The sequence below is a fragment of the Rhinoderma darwinii genome, chromosome 1 (assembly GCF_050947455.1).
Source record: "Rhinoderma darwinii isolate aRhiDar2 chromosome 1, aRhiDar2.hap1, whole genome shotgun sequence".
Lineage (NCBI taxonomy): Eukaryota > Metazoa > Chordata > Amphibia > Anura > Rhinodermatidae > Rhinoderma > Rhinoderma darwinii.
In genome coordinates, this window is record NC_134687.1 from 582706886 (window position 1) to 582727173 (window position 20288).

Genomic DNA, 20288 nt, shown 5'->3' on the forward strand with positions numbered 1-20288 from the left:
GCATGCGCGTTTCATAAAAGGTGTATTTGAATCACGCATGCGCACCGAATGAAAATACATTGCGCATTCGTAGTCCCTAGCTTCTGTTTAGTCCTTGTTCCCGGCGCATGGCATGCTGGTAGACAAGCGGTGCATGCCGAGAGCAGAATGATCGGAAGAAACACACAGAGGTAAATAAACCTCTGAATGTAAACAAAGAAGAGTAATGCTAAAAGAAAATATTTAAAAAACTATATTCGGGGGGGTTTTAATATAGAAAATAATAATAGGTGCAAGGTTAAAAAAAAAAAAATTCGAAGTATCGGAAAACCCCTTCATTCAGATGTTGCTTGGAGAGATTTCCACTTAATACTAACCAGTGAACCACATGCACTCCCTCCTATATACAGGCAGTCGTATATTATTGTAGAATATTTTTTATCTCACAAAGATGCTTTTTCAGATTGAAGTAGGTCTGGCGGTCAGCGGATCACTGCGCGGCTGGCTTAGAAGCCGCGGGTGATCAGCTTTTATTACTAGAGGAAGCCGTGGTCCGCTATATATTTCTCCTGCAGTTGTCCATATAACACGCTGACTGGCTGGGTCCGCCAGAATAAGTTCTCCACTGTGGCCAATAGAAGGGATCCCAAGCGAGTTAGCGCCCCCTATGACACCTTTATTCCCTAATGAGGGACATGAACATCTAGACCAGCTTCCCGCTATGTGGCCGGACTTTATTGCATTCTGGTAAAATAAAACATTACACATATATCTGCTAATTTGATTTTAATTGGATGTTATTACAGTTTCCTCGGGGGTTGTCCCACAGCTGAATAGCGGATCTACTTAGTTTTTCACTGAAGCTTCCTCCTGCCCATAATAATATAACAGATTTGTCATTCAGGAATCCGGAAAAGATGGGTGACAACCCTTGTGTAAGCTAAAATGTGAACTACGACATATTAGTTGTCAGTCAATTTTCCCAGACACGAACACAAAGTATTTACAGGTGATTTTTTATTATTATTTTAAAGGGAAATGCTCTTTTCTTTATTGGTAGGCTTCTTATAAGAAATGTTTTTCCTAATAAACTGATGTAACTTTCTGCTAATGAAGTCATTAAAGAGAACAATAAACAACAAAAAAATTGTCACCGTGTAGATAACCTGCAGCGTGAAACCCTCAACAATTATTAAACAACGCAATGATAATAAATTTGAAGCTCCTTCGATTCTGCTGATGCATCGAATGTTCACCGCTGCTTCAGTAATTAAAAAATTCCACTATTAATCTGTATTAGTACAACTCATGTTGGTAACTTCAAACTATTAGAAAATTAAATACATATCATCACCATGTAAAAGCTTCCGCGCTTTAAACATGTTAATTGGATGTTGTTGTTTGGTTATACTGATGTAGCAGAGCTGAGATTTTAATTTGCCTTAGGGCTGATTCAGACGAACGTGCCGTTTTTGCGCATGCAAAAACCGCGGCGTTTTGTGTGCGCAAAAGACACTTGACAGCTCCGTGTGCCCTGTTCATATGGATGCGCGACTGCGTGCTTTTCGTGCAGCCGCCATCTTTATGCCACTCCGTTTGGATGTTTGTAAACAGAAAAGCACGTGGTGTTACTGTTATTGCGCGAACAACGCGCATCCCACGGAAGTGCTTCCGTGGGGCATGCGTGATTTTCATGCACCCATTGACTTCAATGGGTGCGTGATGCGCGAAAAACGCCGACACATAGAACATGTCGCGAGTTTTACGCAGCGCACTAACGCTGCGCAAAACTCACGGACTGTTTGCACCGCCCCATAGACTTCTCTAGGTCCGCGCGAGCCGCGTGAAAACCACGCGGCCGGCACGGACGCTAAACACGTTCGTCTGAATCCGCCCTTACAATCTCAGTTTGTGACATCGCAATGAGAAATAATGTATCAAAAACATATTTCTATTTTTAATTATATGCCTGAGAAAATGGCAGTCACAGGTTAAGAACCTTTACAGTATTACTGAGAGCTGTGTCCAGTCTAGACATATGCGTTGGAGGCTCCGTCACAGATCTGGTAAAAAAATATTGGAATTGATAGTGCAACATGCTGCGCTATTGTTTCCAGTAAAGCCACGGACACCCCGACAGAAATCCAATGAAACCAATTAAATTGAATGGGTTACGTCGGGCACCGATGGTGTCCGCCATACAACGGAACAGGCGCTTCCGGTATTTTTGTTGTTCTGCTCCTCTCATGGATCAGAACAACAGAAACACCAACACAGGTGTGAACCCACCCTAAGAAAATTAGACATAGATGTCTCTCTCTTGTCCTAATAGTTTGCTACAATGTGGTAGTTCAGAGTGCACAAGACATGGGTAGGTGCACGAATAGGGTCCCAAAGCAATTACGTAACGAAAGAAGTATTCGACACACAAATTAGTGATTCTTGCAAATATTTAGATTTTTATTTTGTCGTTAGTTGATGACATAGGCGCCAAATATAGCGGTTAGCCGCTACCCAAATAAGCAGCGCCAACGACTGGATACTCCAGACACCAGGAGGAATAAGTGCCTGGTGAAGGTCTAAATTTCGACCGAAACGTCGCACTAAAACCTCTGGCATCAACTAATGATAAAATAAAAATCTAAAAATTTGCAAGAATCACGAATTTGTGTGCCGAATACTTCTTTCGTTTGCTACAATGTATCAGTGTAGGTCATATAATTGAGCTCACAGATGATTGTCTCTACTATTGTCTCGCAGATTGGTCTCTACTGATTTACAACCTCTTGATGTAGACAAGGATGTTGCCATTCACTCAGAGAAAAAAAAGAGATCTTGAAAATAGTACGGAATGAAACACAAAGAGGACGATTTGTTAAGACTGGCTTCATACGCTAGTTTTAATAATAAACAGGCTGGACTAAGATTTGTGACAAATTTATTAAGAGGCGCCCGCTTTTTAAAAAAGTGGTGATAGCGGCAGAAACGGCCCAAAAGTCTAAATTTTTGCAGAAAACTGGCGTCGAAAAGTTGATCAATTCCCCTGAAGTAAAAGGTTGCAGAACATTTTACTACACAGGTGGATGTTCAGTTGTGAACATTAAAACTATATTTATATCACTCCATATAGTTGATGCTCACCTGCTATTTATAAAACACTCAGTGCTTGCTGCTTTATAGCTGAGCTCCACTAGGACAGAGCTGTTATCTGTAATTACAGATTATCTACCTGCCTACAAGGGGTCTGAGGTAGTCTAAGACACACCTCCTGTCTCATGATTGGTTCAGGCTCCTGCTTTCTCCTCCACACTGCAGCTCTGCCTCTTCAGATTGGCTGCTGTGTATAAACACAAGCCCATCACAAGCTCACCAGGAAGTCAGTGCAGGGAAAGTGGATCTTTTTTTACAACAAGGGTAGCAGATTTTGAAAGAACAGATTACTTTACCACCAGTGAGAAAATAAAAATATTATCACGTACTCGCCACACGTACAGTATACTGAGGGGAATGAGCCCTACTAAGGCGGGGCCTGGAGATACACTTAAAATTTATCTACCCTTTAATTTTCCAATGGTTTGTGTGCTTTTTTTCCAGTTTCTTATGCACATCTACATGGCAAAAAAATGTTCAGACTTCCATTCTGCTTTCTGTGGTTTTATATAGGACCGCATGTGAATCTACTGCATTATCTTAACTTAAAGCTTTATCACAGTGCAGAAATAATGCAGCTCCGAAGAGTTAAACAAATCCAGCTCTGCTACATCCGTATATGTGTTACATAATGAAATATTTCATGATGTTTGAAGGATTCTAGTCCAGTACTGACAAAAAGGAAATAAAACACAGGCTGGCGGCAGAAAGGTAATGACTTTAAGACATACAAGCATGCTTAAGTGTCCTTGAAGTGCCAACAGCAGCCATCTTTGATTTGTGATGTCATATATGACAGCAGTTATTGCAGCGGGACCGGTAAAACGTGACTATGTCTTCCTCACCTTGACCTCAGTTACCAGCATCCATCAAGGCAGTCATTGTGCTAATCCCCTGCACGATGCTGAAGCTCATGACATCTTCTTAAATTAAGATCTGCCTTGCAGATGCCAGAGATAATGTTATATAATGTTTTAATTGCTCCTTTTATGGGTTTATTTTGCGCATTTGAAAACCCCTTGAATACATTATATAAATTAGTATAAAACATGAAAAGAATGAACACTGGATGTCATTTATAAACATTAATGGAAACTAAAAACCCATGATACCATTAAATGGGTTGTACACGATTAGAAAAACATGTCTGCATTCTTCTGAAAAGAGCACCACACCTGTAAAAAGGTTGTTTGTGGTATTGCAGCTCAGTCCTATTTACTTCAATGGAATATTTACTTCAAACTGCAATATCAGATACAAACCAAGAAGTGGTGTGGCGCTGTGTCTGGGATATAACAGCCATGTTATGGTAGAGACGTACATCCACTTTAAAGCCTATTTCTGGCAAACCGTGGCGTAACTGCAGGGATTACAGAGGTAGCAATCACAACCAGGCCCCAACATCTTGACTTTGGAGTCAATCACTTGTCTATTGGGTCTATTTCTAAAGGGATGATTCACAAATGACCTACTGTATTAGACTTCATTGATGAAATGTCCGGTGCGTGCCATGATAACAACAAAGATTATGATGAAATGAATAGTGGAGATGTACATGTCCTGTATAGATGCAGGGTGGTCACTCATCTCCTGGTAGTGTCAAGGATTGTGTCTGAATCATTGTGTTGAGCTGTGTATAATGATAGAAAGACTAATATAAAGACACATACAGGCCTTATAATCAAGGCAAAGAGCAGCAGAGATCTCAGCTTCCTGGCTCATTTACCTGGGGGAGGGGGACTTCACATTTTACTGCACTCCGAAATGAATTTAAGCTTCAGACTCGGCCATTAATGTGTGATATTCTAATATTGTGCAAATGAAAAGAAAGACATTTCAAATGACCAGTCAGACCCTCCATTATAACGAATTGTTACGCGCCTGACTGCATAAACAGAAACACAATGTGGGTGAATTTTGCACCTTATGTACCATGTTCATTAATAGTCAGCAAAGCAAAATCCACCTTTTGTTTCACTTTTCTGTCAGTAAAGAAGAAAAATATGATGGGCCCAAAATATTGTAATTGTGTTCTTAAATTTACCCATTTTACTTGTCTTCTCTTCTGCTGCTGAATCGAAAAATATCAAATTTATTTTACTCTAACCTACACTAACACACTGTAGATAAGTGCACTGCCTAACCCCTTAGCACAAAATGACGTACATGAATGTCATCGGCGGGATGCGATCAGGAGCGGGAGTGTGGCCGTGGTTGACTGAAACTCCGATCCCGCTGCATAACCCCTGAAGCACCGCGATCAGTTAAAATTGCGGAGCAGACAAAGGGAAGGGGCTCAGTTTTTTCTGTCCCAGTCAGTCCTGGCAACACAGCCCCGGAAATGATGACAGCCTTGTGCTGGCTAGCAGTAGTGTCTATTAAGGCATAACTTAGGCATTTTTTTATGTATTGCAATAGTTAAAAAAAAGTCACCTAATGGGAAAAACATAAAATAAAGAATGTATATAACTCCCTACACTTACATATATCCTAACACTTGTCTTTACCCGTACAATAAAGTCATGCCCTGTATTAATTTTAATGGTGGACGGCGTAAATTAAAAAAAAATTAAAAATCTGAAATTGTTTATTTTATACATTTCCCTATACTAAAAGATCCATGTAAATTGCACGCTACCATATATTTACCTAAATATGATGGATGAAAAAAATGTGACCAATAAAAACAAGGCCTCAAATAGCTAGAGTATGTAGTCCTAAAAATAAAAAGGTTATCGCTAACGGAATATGCAATTAGGCAAAAACTAGGCAAATAAAAAAATTTGGGACCCAAAATTGCCTTGAACCTTAAGGGGTTAAAATGTTCAGTTGACTAATGGCTTTAGTGACTTATCAAATTTTGGGCTGTACCATAGCGCCCAATTGTATGGCTGTCAGGGGCTGGGTTCTAAAAAATGATCTGAACCCACTGCCCACCAGTCACAGTATATCACATAAATGAACCCTATTTCCTAGTATTTTTTTTATATGTTTTGAATGTATCTAAAATGGTACATAAAGTTCACATTATCCCCCACCGCCCTGCATACCTCTAAATATGGGCCAATATGTTACAAAAATCCCCTCCCCTATCCAGGTGCTTACCAAACTTACAAAATAGGGTACAAGACGGAGGATAGGACATATGTGAATAATCCTAAGGGCCCTTTTGGGTCCAATGGAGCCCAGATATTCCATACAATTGAGGTATATATCTTTTTCTCGTTTTAAAAAAAATTGCTGCAAAAACTCTAGGATTACATTTTAGGAATATGTTTAATTTTTTTTGAGGGTTTCATTCTTCTGACTACATAAAAAATTTATTTAGTTGTTTTTAAAGTGAAAGGAATATTTTCTTTCAAATGCACCCAAATGTATACTGTAGAAACATATGCAAATGTATGATATCTGCCCATTTACTTTAATGTAAACCAGGAGGCACCACCATTAGGGTATGTTCACACGCTAGCTGTCATTTACGTGTGAAAAGGCAGACTGTTTTCAAGAGAAAACAGCTGCCTCGTTTCACACGTAAATGCTCCTCCTCGCATTTTGCGAGCCGTCTGAGACGCTCGTAAATCTTGAGCTGTGCTTCATTGAGTTCAATGAAGAACAGCTCAAATTACGTGGCAAAGAAGTGTCCTGCACTTCTTTGCCGAGGCAGTCCATTTACGCGTCGTCGTTTGACAGCTGTCAAACGACAACGCGTAAATTACAGTTTGTCTGCACAGTACGTCGGCAAACCCATTCAAATGAATGGGCAGATGTTTGCCGACGTATTGCAGCCCTATTTTCAGGCGTAAAACGAGGCATAATACGCCTCGTTTACGTCTGAAAATAGGTCGTGTGATCCCAGCCTTACCGTAAACCTGTCAAACTTATGCGATAAAGAACTAATTTTGTCATGTTTACCACATAGAAGTCTATGGTTATACTTCAGTATATATTAACTGTATATGCTTTCTTCAGTATACAAACATGTCACCTAAGCTGTGCAGATTTGGTGTCACCCACTGACTGTAATGGCGTATCACCGCGCATATGCTGCCAGGAAAAGGAATCTGGATTGTGTGAATCATCTACAAATAAAAAGCTACGCAATATACTGATCTGTTTAATCTATAATTTGTTGCTTCAATTCTAGACAGAGTAGGTGTCACATAGCAGGCCCATTTGTTAACAGCAACTAAGAAGGTCTATGCTCGTCCATAGTATGTCATGTAGAATTTGATCACTATTACTATGTGACCACTTTCTTCATCTAATGACATAGAAGTGCCTACAGTTCCGCACATTCAGAGGCCCACATCCCATTTCCAACAGTGTGACATTATTAACAGATCCATCAACAGCATTTTGCTGACAATTTCCACATAGAAACAGGAAGTTTTGTTCTACAGCATGAAAGAAAACTAAAACAATATGTTAAAGCAGCAATTCTGAGCCACGCATTCTATCACTTAGCATTTTTCTTATTGACCACATCTATTGGAATAAATAAATAAATAACATTTTACATTTAAAATATGAAAACCATATGCATCAAACCAGTCAGCACTTATTTATCCATATTTATCAGTCAATATTGTATATAACATTGATATATTCCACAACTCCTCCTCTTCTCTTCTTCGTTCTCTCTATCTTTCTTTCCTTCTCTCTTCTTCACTAACCCCCTACCAAATTTATAGGGTACTGGTTAATCTAGCCACATTACTGAAGTTTACAGAAATTGGGGTTTCTTAACAAAACAAAAACAAAACAAAAAAAAAACAAATGAAGAACATGCAAAACCCATCAAGGAGGGGGAGATAGTCAATAGTTCAGGAAGATGGTCAGATAGTCAATATTAACTGTGATCAGCTAAAGCTAAATTGCCTTAATGTATATGTACTACAAGAAAGAGCTTAAAGGGACCCTCGAGTAAGGAGATCATCTCTTTTCTGACAGTCCTATCTCAACCTAGAAATCAATGGTCCATAGACCAGACGTCTTTCCTGTGGGATCTGCAGCGAGGTTATAGGACTTAATCATAAAAATGTACAATGGGTTACTCAAGTTTCCACTGGAGTTCCCTTTTAAAACGGCATGAGCTCCAGACTGGGAGAATGTAAGGTTGAGCATAGCTATATTTCAATGGTTGTATTCACTGTTATATCTGGAGAACCAACAATTTTTATGCTAACGTCTTCTTACGTACATATTTTTTAGGTACAATTGCAGTCAATCCCAGACATATCCAAATGGAGATATATATATATATATATATATATATATATATATATATATATGTATATGCAAGTATATCCTTTTATAAAAATAAAAAGAGCATATAGTTATCATACATTGCAGTATAAGTGGTGTAAACCTAGCCTAAGACATTACAGCTCATTATTATTATGGCTCTGTTCACTCCAGCTTCATGTAAGTCTCCATATTTGCAACTGTATGCCATACAGTTACATACATTGCCCATTGACACCCATTGTAAAAAAAAACAAAAACAAATCATATACCCAACTGTATACGCATTCAACATAGTGGAATAAAAGTTATACCAATGTTTACTGACTGAACATATGCCCTAAGATGATGGGCCCTTTATTGGCTCTGGACACATTCAGCATATATGTTGGGAAAATTCCTGGTGTATACAGCAAACATACTCTACAAATGTGAAGTGAATATACCCTGAGCGGGTAAAGGCGTCTTCAGGGCAATTATTGTAGGACAAGCAATCATGCCAGGAGATCACTGTGCCATTACAGGCCCATAAAGATCCAGTTTTGTACTACTTGTAAACCGTTATATCACATCAGAGATCAAAGTACTGTAGATACAGGAGAAAATCCATGACTGGTTCAAAGGCATTGACATGAATTATTATTGTACATTCTGTTCATTAACATAACTAATGCAGCCTGGAGCGAAGACCTTCAAGCACTTCTACATAATGGAGCATCTCAGTAGTAAAGCGCATTGGATATTATTTTACTTCTGAGCAGGAAATTACTCAGCCAACGCTAAACACAAAGACCAAGTAAAAATCCAAACCAGTGATAACTGTGCTAAATAACAAACTAATCTCTGCTACACTGTCAAACTCAACTCGGCTACACAGCTATGTAAAGAGACATAGCAAACACAATGCATTATCCGTAGTTTTACTAAGGGCGGCAAGTAAGACGTCTCACAATGCACAGTAATGTAATTATCATATATAAGAAAACATACTTATGACCGTACAACAACTCTTCACCAGGCTTTATGCAGGACTAAAGCCGCCTATTTGTTGGGTAGATGTTTTTTTTGGAAGGAAAATCACTGATATATAGAACGGTCCATTTATATATATAGTGAATATTACATTTACTTCATGTTACTGGACTAGGTACAGTATACAGATCAGCGTGTGCTTCAGCACCATGGACAGCTCCAGTGCAGCTCCTACAGGGATCCTCAATCCAAATGAGCAGTCTGGTTATACTTAGAAACTTCATTCAAAACTTGAATGTACACAGTTCACCATGAGACCTCAGACTACTGTCAAGACTATCATGGGACCTCAGACCACTATCAAGACTATCATGGGACCTCAGACCACCATTGATCGATCGATCAATCGATCGATCGATCTATCTTTATTGAGAATACTGATTGTCTACATCTTTAATCATGAAAGTGGACAATACAGAGCTGAGGGGAATGGTAAGAAACCCAGCTATGGCAGTGTGTGTTTATTTTTATTTTGTCCCTCTGCCCTCTCGTATTAAACAATACAATATACATACATATGACATTGCTCTTGTTATCACAAACATGGACTAGTTTCAAGGTCATTGTTATAGCAGACTATAAATCACTCTCTGCAGATACAGGCTCTTTATAAAAGTGAGAAGACATTGTTTTAGTAGCACTAAGTCTTATGTTACATGAACACAGCTCCCTGCTCCTTCGATGAATAAGACTCTAATACTCTATTCCATGCTGAATAGTATGCTAATACTGTACATTTAAATGCTCATACTGTACATAGTAGGAAATAAAATGCTCAAACTTAATATAGTAATGAACAGAATGCTCAAATTGTACATTTTAAGAAACAGAGTGCTCATATGTAATATTATAATGGATAGAATGCCAATACTGTATATTGTACAGAATGCAATACTCATACTGTATATTCTAATGTACAGAATGCTCACATGTTATATCCTAATGTAAAGAGTGCTCATGCTGCGTTTTCTAATAAGCAGAATGCTCATATGTTACACCCTTTTGTAAGGAATGCTCATTCTGTATATTCTAATGAACGGAATTGTCATATATTACATCCTAATGTATCGAGTGCTCATTCTGTATATTCTAATGAACGGAATTGTCATATATTACATCCTAATGTATCGAGTGCTCATTCTGTATATTCTAATGAACGGAATGCTCATATGTTACATCCTGCTGAATAGAATGCTCATACTGTATATTCTAATGAACTGAATTGTCATATATTACATCCTAATGTATCGAGTGCTCATACTGTATATTCTAATAAACAGAATGCTCATATATTACATTCTCATCTATAGAATGCTCATACTGTATATTCTAATGAACAGAATGCTCATATATTACATCCTAATCTATAAAATGCTCATATATTACATCCTAATGTATAGAGTGCTCATACTGTATATTCTAATGGACGGAATACTCATATATTATATGTTGAAAATGCTCACAATGTATATTCTAATGAACGGACTGTGTATACAGTATATTTTAGTGCATAGAATGCTCATACATTATATTCTAATTAATAGAATGCTCATATTATATATTTTAACTATTACAATACACATATTGTACATTCAAAGAGAATTTGAATAAGTAGAATGCTCATACAATATATCCTAAGGAATACAATGTTCATATTGTACATTCTAATAGAGTGCTCCATCTGTACATTCTAATGATTAGAGCGCTCATTCAGTCCATTCTACAGAGAAAATAGTAACAAATGATTCCCAAAGCATAAAAGGAATCCATTTAAAAGCATTAGTGATAAGATTTCTGTACATCTACGCTGACATTCCATAAGTGTCATGAACCTGCTGCTTATCCACAAGTTAGATAAAGTTACTGCAGTCCTGATATCTCTTAGTCATGCCAGATTACCAGGAGGAGACCACACACATACACACACATGCACAATGCCACAGGCTGGCATTCATGCACTAACAAAGTCACTGGGCACTACTTGTGGCATCTGCCACCCATAAGGCAGCAGGGATTACCCACAAGGTGGATTTGCATGAGATTACCTGAAATCACTATAGGGATGTATGATCCAAACGCCTGCAGTTTTAACCCTTTCTTGCTCTTTCTCTACTGCCTTTTGACTGCCAAACATGCGAAGGGAGAATTTATTGACTCCTGGCTGCATCAGAGAGCTGAACTGTCTCTGCATAAACCCATATTGCCTGCTGGGCCCCTCCGCATCCTCAAAGCCAACCACGGGGTCCTCGCCATCCGCTTTGAAGCACACAGAGTTGCCATGCTCCTTCACGCTGGAACTGCTTGCAGTCAGACTTTTCTCTGCTTTCCCCTGGAATACGTTATTGCCTTCATCTCTGCTGATAGACGACGAGTTTAATTTGCTTTCCATGCTCAGGAGTGCAGAATGGGGGGAAGATGTGGAGAAGAAGAAGACTGGGCTCAGGGAGCTCCTGGTCTACACCTCTCCTGCTCTCATCTGATGCCCTTCAGGAGCTCAGCCTCTCTCCTCTGCAGCTGATGTGGGAGCCTTAGACCCGGCAGAGATCTGCGTTTGCCTCTCTCTACCGCCACCTGCTGGATCTGCGCCGCCTAGCAGTCTGTCCTTCCAGCAAGACAGACTACCTGGTGACATTGAGATCAGTCCTTGAAAAATATTACTGCTTTTAGCCTCTCTGGGATCCCAACATTGACAGTATCAGCTTCATTCTATTAAAGAAATAGTGGTTATACATAGATAAAATACAAATTGGCATAATTAATAAATATGTTATTTATTTTAATGCGTTAATATGGGGAAAGTGCATCCGTTAATCTCACAACATAGAATGACAAGAACTCTTGAAAAATGGGTGCTTGTTGGACCACGGGCAATTTAGTTGGGGCATTCAATTCTATGATGTATGACATGAATGTCACATCACATGACATGATTGTGCCAGCATTATATGGCAACAGTCAGCATGTAGTCTGGAACATAACATGTTAACTATAGATTAATGACACCGCTTTCTGGAATATCTTCCTCCAGCGCCAACATTTCCCGATAGAACTGTGGCAAATTATTAGAATATATTTGCCAGGGTTAATGCACATGGCGCGGTTATGGATCTGTAATGCAGCACATATAGAATTGTAGGGGCCCATACTGCACCACCATGAGTCTCAGGTTCTTTTCTTAAGGACTCTATGCGAATTTACAAGAAAAAAATTGTGGTATGCTCCATCACATGACGGATCCCCCGTTTTTTTCACTAGAACTATTACTTCTATAGGAGAATATAAAGTCACAGAGGAGCACTAAATGGCAGCACGCAGATATATGTGACATGGAGCGCTGCCATACAAGGTTTGTGCACGTGGCTTTGTTGTGTGCAAGAATCCTTAAAGTGATACACCATCTTTATACCCTTCAGCGATATGCATGACTAGATCTGTTACTTTACACAAGAGTTTTATTGTAATATTGGATTATTTAAGCGCTTTACAGCAAATCACACATACCGTAAATTAAATGTTTGTGTTTTTAGCAAACACTTTATTGGTGGTTATATGAATAATTATAATAATAAAGATTATTGTCCTCAAATAAGAGGCAAAGCTTTTCCTTTCAGTTGATAAAAATTCTATCAAGCCATTTTCTAGTTATGAGAAAGGTGACAATCAATAGGCCAACATCACAGCTGCCAGTGGTTGTCACCCAGCTTTCCCAGACTCTAGACAAGCAAATCTACTTTGTTACATGCAGAGGCGTAGCTTGGTTCTCCTGCACCCGGGGCAAAGATTCAGATTGGCGCCCCCTCCCCCCAACTTATTTCACAACATCTCCCTCCCCTTCGCCATGTTTGCTTTCCCTACCAATCAATGAGGTGTAATTTTTTTTCACAATTTTTTTAATGTAACGCGAGTATAAAAGCATTTCTACATTTTACAAGCTTTGTAAATAGCGCCACACTCCCCCCTTGTAAATAGTGCCACATTCCCCCCTTTTAAATAGCGCCACACTCCCCCCCTTGTACTTAGCGCCACATTGTGAACAGAGCGGTGAGCGGTAGCCTACCGCTACCACTCTCCGCTCTGCCTGGTGTGACTTACCGGAGAAGCCGAGGAGGTCATGCGGCGCAGGCAGCGGTGGAGTTCCTTCTGACTAGGGTTGGTGACAGCCAGGGCCGGCCTTAGCTTGGATGGCGCCCTGTGCGGGACTCTCTATTGCCACCCCCTACACAAACCAAAAATGAACCACATATATGGACACGCTGGAACATATATTCTGTACATACATAAAGACAGATATTTAGACATACAGGCAAATATACATACACACATCTGGAACATATACATACAGGTAAATATATAGACGTACAGACATATACACACACACACACACACACACACACACACACACACCGGCAGATATATACACAGTCAGGAACATATACAAATTCATAAAAGGCACAAATATACAAGCACAACATTCACACACATTCACAAACAGACCCATATATACCCACACAGGCACATATGTACACAGCACAGATAATGCAGTAGATGTTACCTGCAGTCCTATGTAACACCACAGATAACACACAGTGATAACTCTGAGTACAGATAATGTAGCAGTGTTACCTGCAGTCCTATGTAACACCACAGATAACACAGTGATAACTCTCTGAGTACAGATAATGAAGTAGATGTTACCTGCAGTCCTATGTAACACCAAAGATAAAACACAGTGATACACACACACCGTAACATATACACATACAAACACAGAGACACGCACTGTATTCACACTACACACACATAAACACACAGACAATCACCATGTCTCCTTGCACAGAATAGAGGCAGAGCTGGAAGGGAGCAGCACGTGAGTGGACCTGTCCCCTGACCTCATGTCACTGACGTGACGTCAGGTGACTGGACTGGTCCACTCCCTGGCCGTCACAGACTCCAGTCAGAACGCCGTAATTTCCAGGCTCTTGATAAAGCTGCTGCAGGTGTCCGACATACGGGGCGCCTGTCAGCAGTGATCAGCTGCTCTTCGGCGCCCCCCTTCCCTATCACCTAGTTGCGCCCGGGGCACATGCCCCGCCTGCCCCCCCACTAGCTACATCCCTGGTTACATGCCAATACTGGAAGAGGAGTCAGATAACTGCATCACTAGGCAGATTTTCCATTAAGGTTTCTGGGAAAGCTACAATGTCTATCCCAGTGGTTGTCACCCAGCTTTCCCGACAACAGATATAAATAAGAAAGGACTATTTAAAGGGATATTTAAAGGGAATATATCTATCTATCTATCTATCTATCTATCTATCTATCTATCTATCTATCTATCTATCTATCTATCTATCTATCTATCTATCTATCTATCTATCTATCTATCTATCTCATATCTATCTATCTCATATCTATCTATCTATCTATCTATCTATCTATCTATCTATCTATCTATCTATCTATCTATCTATCTATCTATCTATCTATCTATCTATCTATCTATCTATCTATCTATCTATCTATCTATCTATCTATCTATCTATCTATCTATCTATCTATCTATGTCTCATATCTATCTATCTATCTATCTATCTATCTATCTATCTATCTATCTATCTATCTATCTATCTATCTATCTATCTATCTATCTATCTATCTATCTATCTATCTCATATCTATCTATCTATCTATCTATCTATCTATCTATCTATCTATCTATCTATCTATCTATCTATCTATCTATCTATCTATCTATCTATCTATCTATCTCTCATCTATCTATCTATCTATCTATCTATCTATCTATCTATCTATCTATCTATCTATCTATCTATCTATCTATCTATCTATCTATCTATCTATCTATCTATCTATCTATCTATCTATCTATCTATCTCTCTCTATACATATTTATATCAGCTTCCATGTCTATATAGTTACATATTTGCAGTGTATGCAACATCATGTAAGCAACAAGTGGTTCTGATACTACAGGTGCCAGCATGTCCTGTCGGAAGCAATATACCCTGTTACCCTTTTAAAAAAAATAATAATAATAATTAATAATAATAATAATAATAATAAAGTGCTTTACTGCACGTCTTATTCCTCACAGCAATGTGGACCTGCCCCTGTGTACTGGATGAGTGGCTTTATTACAGACCAGCCTGCGCAATGCAGATGTCTAGTGTGACTGCCTGATATTTCCAACACACATGAATATATTTGAGTCATTTTAGGCTCCTGTGTGTCCCCCTCCCCCTTCTGGATGACAGCAGAATATATCAGTAGCAGGCTGGATTCTCTTTCTCTTGTGAGCAGAGCTTCAGTTAACATTGCCATTTCCTTCCTTCCCTGCACATTATAAGACAGATTTAGTATTGCCAGGGTCTGGATGCCAAGGTCATAAGGGGCTGTAGATTGCACACTTAGATCTGCCTGCATCATGCACAATGCAATGCCAGCCAATGACACATGACAATTTCTGCTGTAACATGAAGGATAATTCTAAATGTAGTCCCCTTGAATTTGCTTCCAGCAGCTTTGATGTAGCAACAGTAGGTGGTGGTCCAATAGTACAATGCAGTACAACAGCAACTGTCACTGTCACACATCCTGTTATTGGCTGCAGGTTTATTAGCTGGTGCTAGTAAATAGTGTGCCATAGGAACATGGATTAGGGGCTTTACACAGCTCAGTACAAGTGTCCTGATTTATAATGAAGCAAAAGCTGGGATTGCATCAGGACCCTGGAAGTAGTATGCACAGAGCCAGGAGGGGGCAGCGTAAGAATGCACAGGGTAGTGGGGGGCTGACTGCAGGGGCACCTGCTGAAATACTGTACCCCTCATTCACCTTGTCACTTGTCTGTACAGCTACCAATCACTGTTCTGCTCTCATTGCCTGCAGGTCTTGGGACACGTGACAGGAGAGCTGTGACTGGTAGTCACTGGAGAAGAGATCAGCTACAGAGGGGTTAATGATGATTGTGACCCTTCTGCAGTGACAATGTGGACATGCAGATATGCACTTTGACTACAGGGGTAAAATATAGTGTATACACCTATATGAGGATTACACGTTATATTTTTAGCTACAGTGGGAAAGTGTCTGCCCATGGATAGCAAAAATATAAAATGGGAAAGTATCTATTCCTAAAATGGTCTGTTAAAGGGGTTCTCCAGAATTAAAGGTGGTGTGAACCTTTAAATATGTTTATGGAGACAGGTTGTGAGCTGCAATGTCCTAGCATTGGATACTACTGCCATACCTCCCAACTATTGAATTCGGAAAAGAGGGACATTTTAAGCCACGCCCCCTAACCACGCCCAATATCCCGCATCAACACATCAAATCACGGCCAGATCCTTCTGCAAATAACGCGCGCGCATTCTCACTGCGGATCTCTGGACTGTCTGGATATCACAGATATTATGGATCCGGTTATATCGTCTTTATGTTACTTTTCCTAACTTGGGTATAACATTTTCTCATCACGGCGGCAGCAGCTGCAGGACAAACCAAAAGGCTGAGAACAATGAAAGTCAAGAGGGAGACTCTGTGGTGGATGACTTTTCAATTGACAGGTAGCAGAGTTACATGATGGGGATTTTTTTTTCCAGTTGTGTAACTCTGCTACCGGTCAATGGAAAAATCATCCACCAGAGCCCCCCTGTAGATAGCTCCAGATACAGCCCCCCTGTACATAGCGCCAGACACAGCCCCCCTGTACATAGCGCCAGATACAGCCCCCCCTGTACATAGCTCCACACACAGCCCCCTGTAGATAGCTCCAGATACAGCCCCCTGTACATAGCTCCAGACACAGCCCCCCTGTAGATAGCTCCAGACACAGCCCCCCTGTAGATATCTCCAGATACAGCCACCCTGTAGATAGCTCCACACACAACCCCCTGTAGATATCTCCAGATACAGCCCCCTGTAGATAGCTCCACACACAGCCCCCTGTAGATAGCTCCACACACAGCCCCCTGTTGGTAGCTCCAGACACAGCCCCCCTGTAGATAGCGCCAGACACAGCCCCCCTGTAGATAGCTCCAGATACAGCCCCCCTGTACATAGCGCCAGATACAGCCCCCTGTAGATAGCTCCACACACAGCCCCCTGTAGATAGCTCCACACACAGCCCCCTGTTGGTAGCTCCAGACACAGCCCCCCTGTAGATAGCGCCAGACACAGCCCCCCTGTAGATAGCGCCAGACCCATCCCCCTGTAGATAGCGCCAGACACAGCCCCCTGTAGATAGCTCCACACACAGCCCCCTGTAGATGGCTCTAGACACAGCCCCCCTGTAGATAGTGCCAGACACAGCCCCCCTGTAGATAGCTCCACACACAGCCCTCCTGTAGATAGCTCCACACACAGCCCCCTGTAGATAGCGCCAGACACAGCCCCCGTGTAGATAGCGCCAGACACAGCCCCCCTGTAGATAGCGCCAGATACAGCCCCCCTGTAGATAGCTCCAGACACAGCCCCCCTGTAGATAGCGCCAGACAGCCCCCTTGTCGATAGCTCCAGACACAGCCCCCCTGTAGATAGTGCCAGACACAGGCCCCCCCTGTAGATAGCACCACACACAGCCCCCCTGTAGATAGCGCCAGATGCAGCCCCCCTGTAAATAGCTCCACACACAGCCCCCCTGTAGGTGCCACATTGCCGCCAGAGCAGAGAGCGGTAGAGGTAGCCGGCCCTACTGCTGCCACTCTCCGCTCTGCTTTTGACGTCACTCACTGTCAGAAGTCAGGAGTCTTGCAGCGGCGTTCTCACTGGTGTCGATGCCGGCCCGGGAAAGAACCAGTCCAGTCACCTGACTGGTGAGGTCAGATGACAGGTCAGGTGACTGTACTGGTCCACTCCCGTGCCGTCATCGATCGCAGTGAGAACACCGCCGCAAGACTCCGGCCTTCTTCTGATCGCTGCTGCAGTCAGCAGCGATCAGCTGTTTGGATGCAGCGATCTGCGGGACATTTTGCAGACCGGCGGGACAGCGGTGAGAAACCGGGACTGTCCCGCCGGATCCGGGACGGTTGGGAGGTATGCTACTGCTAACATCTCGATAACATCAATAGAGTTGTATATACTCCTTAAAGAGCATTTTCATTTCAAATGAAAAAAATAATTATATGAGGTTTTTAAATGTTCTCTTTTGTCAAATTCCGTGACAACCAGCTTTCCTAGACCCCCGAACGACAAATCCAACTAGTTTTGCAGTGATATTAAAGAGTTTAGTAAGTCAAATCTGTTTTTTAGCTTGACTTAACTCATTGTGCTATTAGAATGTATTATCTGGTTTTACATAGGACTGCCAATAAAGCTACTGCATTCGCTTTTTTTGTTTTTTTACAATGGACAACCATTGCAAAGTGACATAACAGAGCATTGCTTTGCTCTGCTATATCTGTATACTGCTTCCGTACGGCTGCATATATTGTTGGATTGGCCGTTCAATGGTCTGGAAAATGTGGGTGATAAACTCTGCAGGAGCTGTAATGATATCCATATTAGTTCTGACCCAGCTTTCCTAGAAAGAGCTGAATACAACTTAACAGACGAAGACAACGTCACCAGGCATAATTATTTATTAGGGGTTCTTTATATTTTATGTGGAAATGTTCTTTAATATATATACTACACTATATTTCCACTTGTTTCAGGTTCCTGGAAGCATTAAAGTAATTTATATACGATTCAACAGCCACGAGCTGCCAGTTCTCAAGTCAATATTGTAATGTGTAGTTTCATTGCATAGTCACTGGTTGCAGAACTCTATGGCTGCACTAAAGGCTGCATTTTCGCATCCACATTATAGCTGGGGATCTAGGGTTCAGTGGTTTGCTAAAGCTGGCCGTACAGATAATGCTCAGCCGACAGCTATTTCTACCCACTTCCATATAATCATGCACTCCCAAATCGGCAAGGCATATATGTCTATTTAATATAAGATAGGGAGTCAGTCCTATGCCGGACACCCCTGGCAGTGGTTTATCTCTAAGGGTATGTTCACACGCTAGCTGGCTTTCACGGCTGAAATGACAGCCTGTTTTCAGAAGAAAACAGCTGCGTCGTTTCAGCCGTAAATGCTCCTCCTCGTAATATATGAGGCGTCTGTGACGCTCGTAAATCTTGAGCTTCTCTTCATTGAGTTCAATGAAGAACGGCTCAAATTACGTCTGAAAGAAGTGTCCTGCACTTCTTTGCCGAGGCAGTCAATTTACGCGTCGTCGTTTGACAGCTGTCAAACGACGACGCGTAAATGACAGGTCTTCTGCACAGTACGTCGGCAAACCCATTCAAATGAATGGGCAGATGTTTGCCGACGTATTGTAGCCCTATTTTCAGACGTAAAACGAGGCATAATACGCCTCGTTTACGTCTGAAAATAGGTCGTGTGAACCCAGCCTAAGCAGTACAAAGGATCGGGCATGTTTTCCACAACATCTGCTGATGGGGACAATCAGGAGGACCCCATACACTTAAAATTGTCATTAGATCCCATTGAAATCATTCAGAATCGCCAACATGAATCTAATGTGTTTAGGGAGCGTAAGATCGGATCTAGCTGCCATAATACAGACGCTGAAATGCAACCATTTTACAGCCATGTGATCCACCACACCATAAACGTCGCAGACTGTCATGAAATGCTGCAGCGTCACAGGTGGCAAGACACTGCCCTAAGGTGATATACCCTACTGTATGATTAAGCGTGCGTTCACGCGACATGGATTTGCCTACGGCTGAAATTTTAATTACATTATAATTCAGTGGAGCTAGTCCGCAGAATTTCAGTAAAGAGTCTGCAGAAACGATGAACATGCTGCAGGTTTTAAAAGCCACGGCACGTTCATTATTCCAGGAATTTA

At 41.1% G+C, this 20288-nt stretch overlaps 1 protein-coding gene across 1 annotated transcript in view; it reads right to left on the bottom strand.

The window, feature by feature from the left end:
• Positions 1-11935, bottom strand: part of HCN1 (hyperpolarization activated cyclic nucleotide gated potassium channel 1) — a 443459-nt gene extending 431524 nt beyond the window's left edge. Inside the window, exon 1 of the mRNA XM_075839721.1 lies at positions 11451-11935. Within this exon, the coding sequence (XP_075695836.1) occupies positions 11451-11794 (344 nt within the window). The 5' untranslated portion in view covers positions 11795-11935. The remainder of the gene's footprint in view (positions 1-11450) is intronic.
• Between the last annotated feature and the right edge of the window lie 8353 nt (positions 11936-20288).